This window comes from Gossypium arboreum, chromosome 5 (genome assembly GCF_025698485.1).
Source record: "Gossypium arboreum isolate Shixiya-1 chromosome 5, ASM2569848v2, whole genome shotgun sequence".
In the NCBI taxonomy this organism is placed as follows: domain Eukaryota; kingdom Viridiplantae; phylum Streptophyta; class Magnoliopsida; order Malvales; family Malvaceae; genus Gossypium; species Gossypium arboreum.
The window spans coordinates 37,234,732-37,254,330 of record NC_069074.1 but is presented as its reverse complement, the minus strand read 5'-3'; the positions used below and the strand labels follow the sequence as shown (position 1 = coordinate 37,254,330).

The window sequence follows — 19,599 nt, the reverse complement described above, 5'->3', positions numbered from 1 at the left end:
TGCTAAATCGGCTATTTTGGTAGTTGATGTGCTGAAGCAAATGGTGGGTTTTCTTGGAAGGATCTTATGAATTTCTGAGAATAATCTCAAACTTTGGGTTGAAATATTCAAATTTATATATAAGGAATAATGTTTGGTATTCATTTTAGACGGTACAAGTAGGATTAATATTGACTAGTGTCCTATAAAAATATAATAAAATATTAAAAATAAATATTTAAAAATTGTGGAATAACAGTATACCAAATATTAACTATATATATATATATGCGGTCTATCTATGTTATATATAAAATGAATAATTGAGTTGGTATCATTAGTTAACTTGATACTAATTCAACTGTAAAATTTTCAAAATACTCTTATTTTAAAGTATAATTAATATTATTATAAGGTATTTTATATAATTTTCAAAAACAACAATTAAAAAGCTTTATTTATAAATCAAACACAAAATCAACAAATTATATAAAACCCTTATCACTCCGCTAATAATTATTTGTTAATTTTATTTCATAAATAATATTTTTAATATAATATATTTTCATCATGAGTGTAGGCTTCAAATTTTTATTTAAAGTATTTAGTTTGCACTAAATAGCATTTCATTGAGAATTATTTGAAACCTAAATTTCTAAACTTTAAGCTTTTATTTAAAGTTTTAGCTTTTATATTTTAATATAAATTTTAATTTTTATAATTGTTATATTTTCTAAAATTAGTTTTCAATTTTCAAAGATGACATCCTTACGATGTTATCATCATTATGACTACTACAATTTTGTCATGCTACGTATCATACCAGGGAGAAGCTAAGGGATTGGCATGGGTTCCGCCCTCAAAAAATATAAAATTATTATTTTGACCTTTAGAATTTTTAAAAATTTTAAATTAATAAAGATAAAATTTTACTTTGGCCCTTTAAAATTATAAAATTTAATGTAATTATTTATAAATTATAAAAATATAAACTATAAAAATTAAAATTTCATCCGACCCTCCCAAAAAATTTTCTAACTTCACCCTTGTGTCATAATAATAATAATAATAATAATAATAATAATAATATTCTATATTCTTATTTAAACTTCAATTGATGCCACGAATTAATCAGCCACTAATTTGATAAACGAAATTATAAAAATGCCTTTCATGTAAAAATAAATTACATTATTATAAGTGTAATTTTGTCTTTTTACATTTTAAATAAAAAACAGTAAAAATTTTGCTTACAGTGAGATTTGAACCCATGCTACCAGCATCTATAAAATATTTTTTTTTATGAAACCCAGAGCTTTTACTTGATCCAGGATAGTGTGATGTATATGTCATTCGGAAGTGATCTATTAATCTGCTAATAAGCCGTTTAATGGCAGTTCCATCTATCACTTTATTGTGAAATACCATATTGGCCTGTTCTGCCATAAATACCCCCTTATTCTGCTGAGTGGACTTCGTCAATAGGTTTGAGTCAATGATTGGAAAACTTCCGTTTCTCGATCTTGATTTTGGTAGAAAGTCGGGTTAGGAACTGGGGTCCTAGTTGAACTAAAGAGACTCGAATTCATATTGGTGTCATAGAATTTTTTAGCTTAGATACCATATGATTGGGTATCATATGAGTAGGCTGGAAAAAACCCTTGTATAGCTTCTTCGATTTCTCGGTAAAGAGAAATGTGACCAATAGTGGTTCGAATGTATATACAAAGAATTTTTTGACTTCATCCAAAACTTTTTTTGATATTTTTATACGTTCTAGTGTTTTACACAAATTGTTTCTCCTACATTGTTTGTATATATTGAGTCACAAGTAAACTCAAAACAAATTCAAGAAAAATGACCATACCATAATAAATAATTGGAGTGCATTTAATATTATTAATCATATTTATTTCCCAATTTAAGTTTCCTTTTATTTACAATTTAAATTAATTTATTTTATTTTAATTTAGTTTATAATGCATACATGTTATTATTATTAGTTATAAACTTTTTTTTTAGAATTATTTAACGTGATTTATATACTCACACATGATATAATTCTTTGTAACAATAATAAAGATTTTTTTGCTGGTAGAAAATAGCTAATTCAATGAGAACTTTATTCTTCAATCACAATCCTCAATCTCTGAAGCAATCTTGAACGATCAATTCCATTTATATAACTGATTCCATTTATATAAGTGATTGCAGCCTGTAGAAAACCAAGAATGCCAAGGTTTTAGCATTAATTAAAAGCAATATATATATATATATATATATATATATATATATGAACTAAAACATTTATATTAGATGAAAAAATTGATGAATACGTTCAACACCATTTTATTTTGATGAATATAGTGAATAATATATATATATATATATATATATATCCATGAGTAAAGCTTTGTCGAATCTACTTATTCTTTCAAAATTAAGGTTATTACTTACCAACATTCTAGATATACAAAATGAAGCAAATGCATTATAGTCGGATCTCTGGTTCTAAAAGGTAGAAACCAGTTTACATTTTTTTCATTAATGTATTAACAATTTTATTATTGAATTTATCTATATTTTATGCACACAAAGTTTTGAATCAATTCCATATTACGAAATGTGTAAAATTAATGTGAGTGTCTCGCATATATATTTGAAGGAAAATGGAAATATTAGAGATTTACCTCACAATGAATGGTAAGGATGTTCCTATTGCTTCCATTACTATACGTAAGGGTTAGAACTTCAGCTCCTTCTTCTTGAATGATTCTGATAATCTCATTCAACGAAAGATTCAACTCGGATTCCGCACTTAGATTTATTTCCATACCAGAAACATGTGAATATTCTGATATATTTATAACTGGGGACATCATCGTCCTCCTTCTACTTGTCCCTATGTTACCCTCTTCAAGTTGCAACCTCCTTTGGTTAAGTCCCTCTAAACGTGTTCGAATCTGGTTTATATACACAGTGGCTTGCTCCAATCTGTCGGGAATCGCCGACCTCTACAAATACAAAAAAAAAAAAACAACAACGAAACCCATGTTCAAACAAAGAGAAAAAATCACACTAGAAACATGAATCCAGACTTAACTGAACTAAGAAGGAGGAGGAGGAGGAGTTAACAACAACATACTCGAGTGGTGGGAGGAGGAAGGAGAGAAAAAAGCCTGGAAAAGAGATGTCTCATGTTGGATCTCCGCTCCCTTTCGATTAAATTCCGGTTCATTTTCGATAATTGAGATAGGTAGGGTTTTTTTCTCTGGTCTCTCCAGGTATTTGATCTTTGATTATATATAAGAATTACGATATACCGGTTCCAACCCGGAAAACGCGGAACATGAATCTTTTTGCAGCTAATTACAAATAACAGGCGTGGAATTTCCTTTTTAGTACTGTTGCCAGACTCTGCTGTCGCTTTATGTTTCCTTACGCCTCAATTTTCTTCCGACTTGGCCCATTGTTTCTTTCTGGGAACCCAACAAACAGGGATTCTTATCATTTAATTAATTAATTTTTAAATATTGTTTTATTACTATTCACAAATCGGTTCTTGGCATTTTGGACCTAGATGACACAATAAATTAGATCCCTTTAAATATATATATATAATGTAATACAATAAAAGTTTAAAAATTTTTAGACCTTAAAAGATAAAACATTTATAGTAAAAATTAAATATTTTAAATATTTTATTATTTTATTTTAATCTAAAAAATTTTCTACATGAAAAATTAAAAATATTTTTTTAGACCTATCTTATTTTAAACAGCACTCTCAAACAACCCCAGGCCTCGCATGATATTACTATGTGTATTAATATTTGTAATCGAGAGACCATTAGTCAGACATATTTATGGTTGATGACAATCCAGAAGAAAACTTTGCTACATTTTTTGCTTGTGCCCTACTATTTACATTGCACTTGGAAAAATATTCAATTCATGAAAAAATGTGGTTTAAAATTTTATTTCTTTTACTATCACTCATCTTTGGTTGATTTTCAGTGTTAGATTTATTTATCGGTCGGGCTATTAATTAGGCTTAAAGGCTCATTCGAAATTTGAGAAGGTTTGGGTAAAAATATTAAGCTCGAAAAATAAACTTTGGCAAAAATTAAGCCCATTTAAAATATAGGCTGAACTTGGGCTTGAACATTCAAGACTCAAGCCCAGCCCAACCCATTTTTAAGTTTATAATACTTTATACTATGTTATGTTTATATATTATGAAATTTATAACACTGTTAAAAAATAAACTTATAGTGAATATATAATATTACTCTAATATAAACATTAAAATAATGCGAGGATAGTTATATAAAAAAATTTTAATAAATAAAAATATATAAAACTATTAAATATTAAATTAAAATAACATAAATATTTTTAAAAAAATAAAAATAATATGGGCGGGCCTAAATAGGCTTGGATTAGTATTTTACAAATATGAATGGGTTTGAGTAAAATTTTAGACCCATATTTGAGGTCAAGTCGAGCTTAGGCAATCATAAAGTATATTAATATCATGCTTAGGCATAGCTCGACCCATGAGCTCCTCTATTCTGGGTTTGTGGCTATCCCTCCCAACAATGTTGTCTCTAAGGTTTGAACTTCAGTTTTCCCCTTCGAAATGTAATGTACTTTACCATTACAGTTGATTTGATGAAAATTAATTGTCAATATTATTAGGTTTGAATTTTTCGTGATTTTGTTAATAGAATAAATTTAGTGTTAACAGTGTATTTGTTTAATTATGCGTTTAATTCATCAAATACAATTCAAACAATGGGATGTAATTCAAGTTTTAGGGTTGATTGATAATATTATTAACTAATTATAAATTTTCATCAAATTAATTCTAAAACTTGAATTAAACACAAAAATGTTAACATTGTTACCTTCATATATATGTGCCAAAATGTATAACTTTTGTCAAATACATGTACCACATTTGATATAAAAAATACAAATACTACATTAAAAGTATCAAATTCAAATGCCAATTTATATATTAAATCTAAAAAATTAGAAATGAAACATTTAAATACATAGATTGAACTACTTGTCGGACCAAAAAGACTTGGCTCATACAAGATTAAGTGTGGGCTTGGATTGACGGTGAGTTTATCTATGGTTAGTGTAAAAAAAAGGTAATAGTGATATTAGATATTTTAGTGATACTATAACGTGAGATAAAAAATAAACTAAACACACCGCACCATCCATCTAAACTCACAATATAAATAATAGTTTTCTAATACAAGCTAACTCAATCCAACCCTAATTAATAGTTATCAATTAAAATTTTATGTTTTATATTTTTCTTTACAACCATATTAGAATCAATAAATGGAGAAGGAAAATTAGATTAAAAACACAACCATTCTATCTTAAACCTAAACTTAATCATATGAAACCGACACAGTTTTTTCAGACTAATTTGATTGGTAATTTTATTAATATATATTTTAAATTAATGTTTTTATAATTGATTTGATTGGTGGGTGGATGAATTAGGCCACCAATTTTTATTTGATTGAATTGTCTAATTTTATTAAATAAATTATTAAAATTATAAAAATATAAAATTATTTAAAATAAAATAATTGGTTTCACCGGTTCTTACCAATTCACCAATTAACTAATTTTACTTCTTTCTTTGCTCGATATACTAAACGATTCTCAATCCAACTAATCCAATCTGATTTCAATTACTTTATTTTTAAACAACCATTTGATCTTTCCGATAAACCTAACGGATCCCAACTTAGTAAATAATAGCGTAATAATAATAATAATAATAAACTATTACCATATCTAATAATAGCGTAATAAAATAGAAGATACTTTAAATTAGACTTGTTAATGGGTTGGATTACCTTCCTAAGCTTGAAAGTCCACTTAAAATTTGAGAGGGATTGGGCAAAAAAATTAAAATCTTTTGAAATATTAGCCGAGTTTAGGTTTGAGCATTCAAGGGTTGAACCTGGCCTAGCCCTGCCGACTTTTAAGTTTGTAAGGTTTTATATTATATTATTTTAAAAATATATTATGTAATTTATAAACATAAAAATTAAATCTATAGTAATACATAATAATACTATAATGTAAACATTAAAAAGTTAACATAATCAAATATAAAATTTTAATGAATAAAAATCATTAAATATTAAATTAAAATAATATAAATATATAATTTTAAATTTTTTTAAAATAATATAAGCTAGCCAAAAATAAATTTAAATTAATTATTTATAAATATAAAAACCTTAAATAATAATTTTAAACTCATATTTCAGATAAATTGAGCCTAAATAATTACAAAATATATTAACATCGTATTTAAGAGAGAGAGTTTAAATAGTAAAAACGTTTTATGCCATATAATATATGTACTATAAGCACTGACGCAGCATATTCAATAGTTTTGATCACGTGCAAAGCCGCAACCCAGTATTTATTTTTTATTTCAAGTTTTCAAATCTAGTTTCTAACTTTGATTTTGTTTTCAACTATGATTTGTCAACTCTTAAATATGCGCCTAGCTATATTTGAACATAGGGTGCTGTATAATAGAAATTGAGTTTTCTAGGAGTAAAACTATAATTTATTTTTATTTAAAAATTGATAAATTAATATTTATATATTAGATAAAAAGTAAATTAATTTTTTGTTATATTTATTTCTACTATTAAAAACTAATCCTTATATATCAATATAAGGTACATACAAGACATTATATGTAATTATTTGATTATTCCGTTAACCACACTAATTTTTAACGAAATGATTAGATTCCTCTTTGAATGTACAAGCACTAATTTACTTATTTTCGGTGAAGAAGGCAAAATATAATCGACTACTAATACAATGACCTCTATAATATTTTTGCTGATATAATAATCTAAAACTTAAATAATTTTACAAATTTTCTTGATGTTTTAAAGGATTAATATTTTTAAAATCCGTTATATTTTGAATAAGAAAATGTATTAATAAAACCGAAAAAGTTAATTTTTTATTCGAGTTGATTCGAATAATTTGATTAACTCAAATAACTCAAACTATTTAATCCAAAATTTGAATTTTTTATCGAATTTTTCGAATTGAATCGAATTTTGCTTACCCTAACGAAATGTATTCGATTTTTATCATGGTATTGTTATCAATATTGAGTTGGATTCGATTAATATTATTAATATATATAATTGATGGATGTAAAAAGTGAGCATAATAAAATTAAAAATATATAAAGAAATGTTCAAATAAATCATTGATTGAGTGGTCAATTTATGACTTTTAACCCATTTTTCATAGGATTGAATCCCACCATATCCATATTTTCTATTAATTTTTTAATTTAAATGACTAAAATACCCTCAAATAATATAACTTATTTTAAATATGAAAAGATATTTTAGTAATTTTCTTAATCGAGTTGGTGTCCTGTTAACCCGACATCAACTCAATCAATGATTTAAATAATAGTATAAAGAATTTTGAGAATTAATTAATAATATATATTTATATATAGCACGAGTTTGGAGAAACTTTTGAACTAATGAGAATACCCTTTATTTTTCACCATATTATATAATTCACATTTAAAAATCATTATAATTTTAATTTAGAATTATTAGTTAAAAATTGAAATAAAATAGAAGTCGTGATAATTGCACATTAAAAATATTAGAATTTAAATTACAATTATTAGTTAAAAAATTACACTACTTTTAAAATAAATTTATCACTCGATAGAACTCTAAGTATAAAATATAATAAAAGTTTGTTATAATTATAATTTACAATTATTTTTTATATTGTGTTAATTTTATTGTTGTAAAATAAAATTATTACTTGAATAGAATTCTAAACATATTAATTAAAATTAGAATTAATTATGCTAATTAAAATAAAAATATCATTTTATGCTAACTACTGCAATTAAAATAAGATATTTAAAACATAACTAAATATTAAATATATAAAAGCAGATAAAATGTATATACCATTAAAAGCTAATATAATAAAAATATAAAGTAATTTAAAAATCATATAAACAAATATAATTACATAAATTAATAAAATTTGAAACTTCTCCAAATGAAAAAAAAGTTAACAAACATGTAAAACTCCTTAAAATTATGATAAATAACTTCTCTTTCAAAAAATAGATCAGTCTAAAATGAGAAAATTAAAATTTTAAAAAAGAAACCTCGGTGGAAAATAATTTATAAACGAGATTAAAAATAATTTATTTACTTTCCTTGATTTTTAATAGTTTAAAAATATTTACCCATGGTCGATTGAGTCTTAATTCGATTGACATTGGTATTGTTGTCAGTGCAGGAGGACATGAGTTCAAGCGTGTTGAAACGTGTTTATCTTCTTATTTAAAGGTTGAGGTGGATTATAGGTAGTTCTAAACATTCTATCAGCTTAGAAACTTTCAAATGCTTTCACAATTAAATTAAATGTTGAAAAAAATATTTACCTACGAATTTTTCAAGAAAATTAAAATAAACTAATTCATCAAATTATCAAAGTCAATTGTTATTTTTGTTACTTATTTATCAATATAAATTGTTAAATTAATATTTTTTATCATATAAATTGGGGTTGATTATTTTCAACTCAACAAATTTAATTATAAAGTTTAACAATGATAATTTGATTAAGTCACTGTTTGGCAATCGGCTAATAGCCGATTGCAATGGTTGGTTTGACTAACTGATTCTATTAATTGTTTATTTAAAAGTGTTTGATAAAATATAGTTGATAGTTGATAGTTGAAAGTTGATGTGTGTAAAATGATAAATAAAGGCATTGCAACAACCCATTTTCCAGTGGTGTTGGAAACAATGGTTTCAGTACCACAATGTCGACGAGTGAGTCTATAGATATATTTAATTAGTATTTATGAGTTAAATATAGTATAAGGAATCATGATTTAACAAATTTTATTTATTTGGTCAGTTAGTTGATGTACAAGTGGTGTATATCGAAAGTCAAGTGGTTTTGAAAAATGAGGTATCGAAATCTCGTTTTTGTAAATCGAGTGTAACACCCCAAACCCAGCCTGGACATTATGGTCGAATCTGGCGAAGTCACATGAGAATGTTTTAGAAAATGAATTGACCTTCAAATCGTTCCATTTATTAACTTTTATTCGGTTCGGGTATCTGAGTTCTAATTGATTGATTTAAAACATTTCTTTTAAGCGAAAGCTTTTGAAACCCAAATAATTAATTTTAGGCAAAATTGTTTTTATTTACGAAAACCTTAGTTTTTAGGAAAACTGTATTTTGATGAGCTGTAGTTTAAATAATCACAAAATCGTAATAAGTCCCAAATTAAAACCAAACAGTCCAAGTCCAGAATTACATCAAAAACCCAAATAAGTAATAAAAACCGGATGTAATCAGAAAAACACTCTAAATATTTACATGTGGCCACCCACGAGTCATCCGCCTCACCGATTCGTCAAGTCTGGGGATTAACTACACAGATTAAACAGAAAAAGGGTAAGTTTTCGCAACTCAGTGTGTAATTACCACAGATAAACATGCATACAGACATACATTAGATCATAATCAGAATCAGTCTGGGCCAGAGCCCTTTACAGAAATCAGTGTAAGCCTTGGCCCACTCAGATACAGATCCAGACATATATATTAGGGCCTTGGCCCATTTTAGATACAATATGCAAAACAGTACGGATTAAACAGAGTCCTACCCACCAGCCTCTACACACCAACTCTGTCCAACCCTACACACCATGTGGGGATAAAATCGACCCACCCATCCCTACACACCATGCTGTACCAAATGCGGCACATAATCAGATAATTGCAGCTGTGCTGCCAAATATCAGGCTTAAGAGTCTTTCAGAATACTTCCTCCATATACATTAACCCAACCCCGATGTAATACATGACATGCAAATAAGTAATTAACATATCATACATACAAATTGGTGCGCATGCTAAGGCACGTATAAAACATAGTCAAATCACGAAATTAGGGGTCCAATAACTCTCACCGACCCTACAGTAGGTCCCAGTCGACTTGGGCGACCCGAGCAACCATTCAGAGTGTTTCAGAAAATTGGCAAATAAGGCACTAAGTGTCAAATTGGTGTATTGATTGGATCTGTGTATCTGTCTGATTCCAATTCATGTTAATAGGGAAATAAATGACAAAAATGAAATATATGATATTTGAAATGGCAAATTATGTGAAATGGAATATGAAATTGTGGAATGAGTTGGGAACATTGATTGATTATGTTCAATGAATCCATGAATTTCAAAGTTGAGATGAAATGTGATTCATAATTCGTATTATGAAATGAAGTTTATATGATTTAGTATGAATTTGATTGAGAATTCAAACTATGAAATGAAAATTATTGTTTGACATTAATTTGAAATGGGATGTATTACGGGTATATAGATTGTATCATATGATTAAGATAATGAATTTATTAAATGATTGTTTTTTTTTATGAATGATAATGAAATGTTGAATTAAGTGAATTGAACTGTTAAATGATTGAGTTATTATATAGTATGATAAATGTTGAACTCACCTTTTTTTATATGTGGTTTTCCATGATAGGGAAACTTTACCAAGCTAAGTAGCATGTAGTGTATAATTCTAACCTGAGGTAAGTTATTTGGTTTTAAGACATTTGAACTTGATGAGCAATTATAATACTTACTCTTTTGTTTCCTTTTTCCCAATAATGTCAACTTGCGGAACGTGTCAAGCGGATCATCGAGAAGCTCACACTATCCCGGTATTGATTCAATAGTCTTTTTATCACCTAAAACTCGGTTTCATGGCATGTATATATGCGATTCATTTTTAGTCACTCTTGAATGTTAGTACTTTGGTTCTTGATTGTGGTCTGAGTTTTGAATGAATATATATTTTGTATATAGAATGGTCAAATAATTGTAATCCAATGAATGTGTTTGGGTTTTGGCATTGTTAAGCTTGGATAAATGTGAACATGTGCATATGGTCATCTAAGTAAAGGTTGAATGAGATTTGCAAATGAGAATGACAAGCTTAAGTAATAACATATATATGTTTTGGTTTAGGTTGATTTTGTTTATAAACATATATCTCTATATGTTAACTTTATAAAATGATGTTTGGTTTATGGTAAAGTTTGGAATGTGACATGCATATGGTCTATTTATATTATGAATTGAATCATGGATTAAGTATGAATTATAATTGCTTGTGTCTAATATGTGTGATGGTGCCTATGAGGGCATATTGGTTGTAAGCTTGGAAATGAGTTTATGTTAAGAATTGTCATGAATTGGTTAAGTTTTGTGATGCATTTACATTGATTATTGAATGCATTATAAGTCATTACGGGAAGGATGAGTATTGATATGTGCATGGTGAATTATAGTATCATTGACGAGAATGTTATTTGAATACCAACTGTGGTACACTTGAAGTTAAAATGATTGGAATATGACTTGTACGTGGAAGGTATGTGCAAGTGAGTAAGAATAGGTTGTACGGAAATGGAACAATTTGGTGTATTATATGAGGTTGTTAGTTGTTTATTGAGTATGCTTGGATTGGGACTGTTGGAAATGAATTTGAATGATATTATGAATATCTTTTGATATTTGAGTTGTTTAATGAATGGTGTCTAGATTTTGAGCATGAAAATGTTTTCAAACTTGTGACTTTGACCATCTGGGTAAAAATATCGATATTTGGGATCCAAATACCGATACTTGACCAAATGAACAATGTTTTGAAAATGGCAGAATGCCAAAATGATATCGGTATTGATTTTTGGTATCTATAATTTTGATAAAATTATCAGTACTTGTTCCTTTTGTATCGATACCTAATTTCAAGTTTTGAAAAATTTCAAATTGGTCCTTAATCATGGTCGAATCTATTAAATTATGTTTGTATGTTAGATTTAGTCTCTGTTTGGTTCATAACTCCTATTATGCATGTATTTAGAACAAACTGATGATTTAAATTGAATTCAATGTTATGATTTGCATGTGAATGTTTTGATAACTATAGTAGTATCTTGAAACTCAGGTTCGGTGATTGGACCGGGTGAGGGGTATTAGAGGCATGGCACTTCTTATTGTTAAATATTTATTTGTTTATAATACTTTAGTCTTTATTGGGTGAAATTGTTGAAATAAAACACTATTATCAAGGAATTAAAACATTCATTATGGAAATTAATTAGTGAATAATTTTGAAATTTTAAATAAATAAGTTCCTTAAGTTTCTTATTTGCAAATATTAACCTTGTGAAAATTAATAAATATTAATAGTGTAACAATATAATTGTAAACTATATTCTTAGTGATACTTATGTCATGTTCTTAGTATGTAAATTAATGATAATTATGTCACACTTTGAATAAATTTGTCAAGTAGCATATTTCAATTAATATAAAGTCTGCATAAGAAATCATTTTACACAAGTAAATTGAAAATAAATTAAGAGTACATAAATATTCAAGGATGAATGGGCTCGATTGAAAATTTCTCGTGACAATGTTGATTTTGTATATTCATGGTGGAGTTATTTTATTTTATTTTTATTTTGAGATTTACTTTACACTTTGGAGATGAAAAATGAAAATGATAGGATGAAGACTACTAATATCTTAGCATCTCTGTTAGGTTTGAGAGCATATGACAAAGGGAATAATTTTTTAGCAAGCCTAGTCAAATATGTCTTATTCCCAATTAGTTGAAAAAAGTTGCTTATCCTAACATTTTTTTCTTTTGAAAGTTTTAGCTCAACAAACTCTTACAAATTTTAATTTATCAAACACTTCAACAAGAGAGTTTAACTATTTAATCCTCCATGTGTACCCAAATTAACTAAAAAAAAGCCTAAAACTTTGTTTTCTGAACACACTTGAATTTTTAAATTTCATAAAGTAAATTCAAATTTTATAAATTAAATTAGAGAAATTAATTTTAACTTTTGTAAAATAAAGGAATAAAATTCATAACTGAACTTTCGAATTCAAGAAGATGAGAGTAAATAGTCAAAAACCGTTGGTTCATGATTGATTTTTTCCTTCAAATTTTTGACGAAAACAGTCTTAGGTCACGTCTAGAGTCCACGGCAAAATGTGATTCTCATCATTGGAACAGTGAGATTTTTTTTTTTTGGAAAGAGCCAAAACAGTTATTGTAGGAGAATCATAAAAAAGTGGTTTTTTTCAAAATTTACTCAAATAAATTAATTATTTACAAAAGTTATTTAGGTGCAAAATCTTTTACAAAAATAACTTGTTTTTTTATAGTTCATGTTGGTTCCAAAAATCTTACGCAGGCACCGCTCTCCATCATCCCGTAATGATTATCTGGTCTATAAAAAATAATTTTCTTAGTGTTAGCATTGTGTTCGTCTGTATTGATATGTATTTTTTTTAAATATAATTAAAAATACATGTCTTTTGCGATTATAAAAAAAAGAGAAAATAATAATTTAATAGGTGCTAACGAAAATGCCAGCACAAAAAAAAAATTATTTCCTTGACACCGGTGCCGGCAACAAGAATGTTGGCACCAAAAAAGCACAGATGAATTTTTAAAAAAAATTTGAACCGATGTCGAAAATATGAGTGCCAAAACCTATTAAAATAATTTTTTTTCATTTTTATAATCGCGGAATACTCATATTTTTTTTTAAATACATATCGGTGCAGGTGAGCACAATGTCGTCACAAAAAAAAAACTATTTTTTATATACTAGACAATCATCGGACAATCATTACAAGATGATGGAGGGTAGTGCTGGCAAACTGTAAAAAACATGTTATTTTCATACAATATTTTGTACTTGGGTCATTTTTATAGATAATTAATTTATTTGAGTCAATTTTGAAAACAAAGCCTAAAAAAAGTTTATAACTGGTGTTTAGACTTTGTCATTATAAAATCTGATGGGGTAAATTCTAGAATGAGTCACCTAAATTATTAGTGTATTTTTGTTTTGGTTATTCCATTATAAAAACTTTCAATTTAGTCACTAAAATTGTAGCTCATTTTTATTTTGGTCACTCATATTTTAAATCGTTTCTCCTATAAATGGTTAATGGAAGTGATGATGTGGCCTTTCTTTAATTGGTATGATAATACATGTAGTCTATTAACAACATTATTAATATATACAGTTGATGAAGATAATAAATTATACATATTAAAATAAAAATGTTTAAACTATATCAAAATGAAGTTTTGGTTGAATTGTTAATTTAAAAGTTTATTAATCTAATTGACACGAGTTTAAATATTATTATATGCATATTTTTATTGGTTTTTTAAAGTGAAAAGATTATAATACCCTAAAATAATATTATTTATTTTAACTATGGAAGAGCATTCTCATAATTTTCTAACTAAGTTTATACTAATTTAGCTTGTGACACCAACTCAATCAAGAGTTTAAATAATAGTATAGATAACAAGGCACAAATGTATGATATTGCGACAAATGGCACATCTCTAATTTTTTTTCTATTTAATTTTTATAGTTTTTAAAGATAATTTCTATAATTTTTCATTATCTACAAAATGTGTTATTTAGATTATAACTGAGAATTTTATGTTTGAAATTATAAGTTCTTTTAGATTCAAAATTCATAACCATCTATTAAAAATATTACTATCCATTTAATAATTAAAATGGCATTTAGGATAAAAATATTTTTATCTATAAATGAACTTTAAAATATCTTTTATTTTGAATTTTGAATTTTAGGAAATAAAACTAAATTGACAAAATTTGTTAAATTGAGGGATAATTTTGTTGATCTTTTTAGAATTGAGACTAAATTGATGGAATTTACAAATATTAGATAGCTAATTTTACTATTATGTCAACAAAAAATGCAATTGTTAGTGATTTAGGAGTGACAAAAAAATATTAAATTTTGGCAACGTTTGTGACTAAAATAGAAAATTTTAAACTTCAGTGACCAAAACAATAATTAAGTGACTATATAAGGCCGCGAAAAAATAATTTTTTGTTTTGATGAAATCTGTCATTAGTTGGCACTTGCTTCCGTGGTTAAGTTAGAGAGAGGTCTTTGGTTCGAGTTGTGGTTGGGAGTGGGGTGATTTTATTTTGCTTGTTTTAGGCCAGCTGTCAAGTGATGGTGTCCGTGCGGGTTTTAAACTCTTAGAAGATTGGTTGTGGGATTGTTAGGTGAGGTTTAGAAAGGGAATTTCACTTTTATCCTATTCATTTTTTTTTATAAATAAAATAAATATATAGTAAATAAAAAATCCCACGTTTGTTTTGGCTCCCTCAATCTCCCATTTCACGTCGCCATCATTAATCTCTTCCATTTTGCATTCTGTTTCTTTTTATCTTTTTTATTTTTTCCCTTCCATCTTTTACTTCAGTTTTAATGGTTGATTTAGTTATTTGGGCCCTTTATTCTATTTTATGCTAATTTCTATCATCGACTTTGCTTCCTACTCTCTTGGCTTTTGAGTTCGTATTTGATGACTGCGGTTGTCGTAATTGAATCGTAAGGTAATTTTGGGGTTTTTAATGAATTTGGTTTGGGGTTATGTTAAGTCGGTGTCGTAACCATTTTTTTGGTAAAACGATGGTCGACTTGGATTTGAAAACGAAAATGAAAAATGGGAGTCGCCACTAATCCTTTTTGATGAGGTGTGATCGGGTCACCTTTAAATTAACCATTTTAATAAAAGTTAAGATTTACTAAAATGATAATTTTGGTCTCGAAAATCAAAAATGAGTTCGAGTCGGTTACGCACGAGGAAGGATTAGCACCCTCGATACGCCCAAAATTGGTACCTAGTTGATTAATTAATGTCTTAAGATCGAAGATTGAAAACTTTGAAGACTTTTGAAATACGATCCTTCTTTATGAAAATGTTCTAGTGTTAAAGACCTTCTCGTCTCAAAATATAAAATGTCACATCCAGTGAGTTAAGACACGACATCTTGAATTTTCGAGAACGAGCTTGCCTTTTATTTAAAATTAACGTGTTTTAAAGGATATTCGGTTAGTTAGGGTGAACGAGGAAAATCGAAACCCAGTAAGTTAGGGCACGCTTCCTCGAATTTCCGAACACCGAATATTTCCTTTATTTGCGACAAATCTTATTTCGAGGTAGCAAAATGTCATACCCGGTAAGTTAGGGCACAACATCTCGTATCTCCGGGAATAAGCATTTCTCAAAACTCGTATTACGATTTAAAAAAGTATTCCGTATTTAGGTTAAATGAGAAAAATCGAAACCCAGTAAGTTAGAGCACGGTTGTCTCGAATTACCAAATACGGGATATTTACTTTTATGAAAGAATTATCATTGGGTTGGATAAAACCTAAATCCATGATGGAACGAGATAATAAAGAATGCATAACAAATAAAAATCGATAACCATAACAAGATAAACATAAGCACAAATGTGAATGATAACGATAAAAACAAAAATAAAATAAATCGTCAAACAAAAAATAAGAAAGGGAAATAATAAATAAGCTAAATGTTTGAAAATAAAAACTTAGTCGTTAAATAATGAAGATTATGAGAGTCTATTTAATAAAGTAGTAATAGTGATGATAATGATAAGAAAAATATAATGATAGTAAAATATAATATTAGTACCTAAATATTAATATAGACATAATGCCTAAAGCGGAATAATAGCGAAAATATGTATGAATAAGAAATGTAAATAACTAAGTAATGAGAAAATAGAAAATAATAATAATAATGACAGTAAGAAAAAAAATTAGTGATAACAATAATATGTCAAATAATAAAATTAATAATAATAATAATAATAGTAACAATAATTTTGAAATACAGTAAGGTAATAAGATGGTAATAATAAAAGGAATAACAATATGTTAGATAGTAAGTAATAAAAATAATAACAATAATAAAAATGATAATAGTGAAATACCTATAATAAAATATATACTAATAATAGCAATAATATGAAGAATGAGAAATAACAATACACGAACAGTAATGGATTGCTATGATAATGGTAAATATTGATAATAATAATAATAATAATAATAATAATAATAATAATAATAATAGAGCAACAAATAATAATAATACGTTAATAAAAATAATAAGAATATGTTAGTAACAATGAATTAATGGACTAATAATAAAATGAATAAATAAATAAACACAAAAAGAAAGTATAATCATAATAGCAATATTAACCAAAAAGAATCATAATAATAATAACAACAACAACAATAATAATAATAATAATAATAATAATAATAATAATAATAATAATAATAATAATAATAATAATAATAATAATAATATTATTGATAATAGGTAATAATAAAAATAATAGGAATAATAGTGATAACTACAATATAAACAATATACATATGAAAAATACTGATAATAGTACAAATAATAACAAGAACAATAAAATTAACTAATAAGATAGCTAAACAATTAAAAAGGGATTAAATTGGATTTAAAACAGGAATTTTTGGGGGAAATTAAAATAAAAGAAAACAAAGGAGGGCCAAATTGTAACACGTGCGCGATATGAAGGGACGAAAAAAAAGAATATCCCCATCCCCCTAAACGCCACGTTTTACGCAGGACCAAAACGGAACTAAAATCGAATTACCGGGCGAAATTAAAAATAATGAAAAAACTTAATTTCAACATGGTGAAAAGCGGAAGGACTTGCAGAGAAATTACCCCCAAAGACAAAAACACGCGGATTCTCCTAGCGGGTCGGGTCAACACGCGGATCCCAGGCTTAAAACGGCGTCGTTTTAGCATTAAAAATCATTCTTCCTCTGTTTTTTTAAAAAAATTCTTCTCTTCTCCTCTCTTTTCCTCTGCAGAGGTCTCCACGCCGGTGAGGGCTCCGACCACAGATCCGGCGAACCGCCGCCGTCCTCCGTCGTCACCAGCCACCGCACGCGGTGGCCGAAATTCCCAAAGGTATATTTTTTCTTCCTCTTTTTTTATTTCTTCATGTATTTATAATATGTGTGTGTGCATGTGAGTAAATCGGTAAAAAAAAGAAGAAAGAAAATAATGGTGATAATCAAATAACAATCACCTTGGGCTATCGAATTTTTCTCTGTTTGGACTATTTCTGCCTTTGATATTGCTGGTCTCTATTCCTGCTTTTTTTTGTTTTCAAATCTAATATTATTTTTTATTTATCACCAAAAATGCCGAATCCCCCAATGGTTTTTTGATTTGGCCTCTTATAGGCATTTTTTTTTCTACAACTTGCTTCTTGCTTTCTGTCTCTTCTTCTTTTATTGCTGCAGGTAAACGGTGGTGGAGCAGAGGCCACTTGCAGGCGTCGGTGGTGGATGGGGTGGGGAGCATGTGCTGACGGCTAGGGTTTTAGATATTCTTTTATTTTTCTTTAATGTATTGGCTAGGTTATTTGGGTTTTGGGTAGGTTTAAGTTGGTTTGGGTTGTGGCTTAGTGGGTTTAGGGGTTTTGGGCCCAAAATTGGGCTTGTACAGTCGGTATTAGGTAGTTTTAATGATTTTGATGTGTTTTTAGGTGAAGAACAAGAAACATTAGGTGACCTTCCACTGATTTGATTATCGGCTGTTCGTTGTCTGTGTTCGAGAGTAGGTGATAATTGTTGTTTGGGGGTTATTGGTTGTAGGAAATAGATATGTTTAGTGCCGTTTTTTTTTTTCGAATCAAGTTTGATAAAATCTGGTGTTATTTGACGCATTTAGGTTCTAAAGTGCTTCTGGATGATTTCACATCAATATTGAAACAAGTGTGTAATGAGAAATACAAAAAATAGTAAACGACAATAGGCAAAATTGGAGCCTGTTAGGCTGTGTGTCCAAAGTTTCGGTCATTTTAAATTGTGTGGGCCAAATAGACTTGTGTGGGCTGTGTGTCGGCCCAAATTTCAAATTTTTTTCTTAGGGTCGTATAAGTCATCTCGAGCCACTGTGGGCCTTCCTTGGGATCGATGGGAGCTCGATTGTGTCCACATTGTTGTAAAACTATTTTTACTTAAATTTGGCTTATTTAAATTTTTATTTTGAGAGTTTTGTATAATTTTAAATAACCCTCAGACTTAAATTGTTTTTGGTTGCGGATTTTTATTTTGGTTTTCTAGCATGATGATTGCTAAAATAGTTTTTATGAAAACGACAGTTTTTTTTTTAAATAATTGTTTTCAAGAAAACAAATTGATTTACTAAAATATAACATTTTAAGAAACTCTGCTACAAAATATTGATTTTTTTGAAAGACGTAAACGAACAATGTTTTTAATTAAATAAGTATAACAACATGCTTTCCAAACAAAACGAGCTTACTAAGTAACAACGGTTTACAATGATTTCAAAAAGAAGAAGTCGGATTTATAATTTCTCTTCGTAACACTTTCGGATTCGGCCATAATATCTAGGCCGAGTTTAAGGTGTTACAGACTATTTTTATAATTTACCTTATATTTTATTTTTATTATATCTTTAATGATACTATTTATTATTTTTAAGTATAATTAATACAATTTTGAGTTTATAGCACATCACCGTTTTAACTTTTTGAAAAAATAAA

At 27.6% G+C, this 19,599-nt stretch overlaps 1 protein-coding gene across 1 annotated transcript; it reads right to left on the bottom strand.

The window, feature by feature from the left end:
* Positions 1–1,887: 1,887 nt before the first annotated feature.
* LOC128292610 (transcription factor bHLH162-like) lies at positions 1,888–3,257 on the bottom strand. Its single transcript, XM_053027458.1, has 3 exons — positions 3,125–3,257; positions 2,670–2,993; positions 1,888–2,194 (listed from the first exon to the last, which is right to left on the bottom strand). Exons 1-3 carry the CDS (start codon positions 3,215–3,217, stop codon positions 2,102–2,104), a joined length of 510 nt encoding a protein of 169 aa, XP_052883418.1. The 5' UTR covers positions 3,218–3,257; the 3' UTR covers positions 1,888–2,101.
* Positions 3,258–19,599: the final 16,342 nt, after the last annotated feature.

What these genes read in the sequence shown, in the direction of transcription:
- LOC128292610 (XM_053027458.1), bottom strand. Translation starts at nt 3,217, where the DNA reads ATGAACCGGAATTTAATCGAAAGGGAGCGGAGATCCAACATGAGACAT. An exon ending in TTCCTCCTCCCACCACTCGA is followed by an intron (nt 2,994 to 3,124) that starts GTATGTTGTTGT and finishes TTGTATTTGTAG; the next exon opens with AGGTCGGCGATTCCCGACAG. An exon ending in TCCTTACCATTCATTGTGAG is followed by an intron (nt 2,195 to 2,669) that starts GTAAATCTCTAA and finishes GGTTTTCTACAG; the next exon opens with GCTGCAATCACTTATATAAA.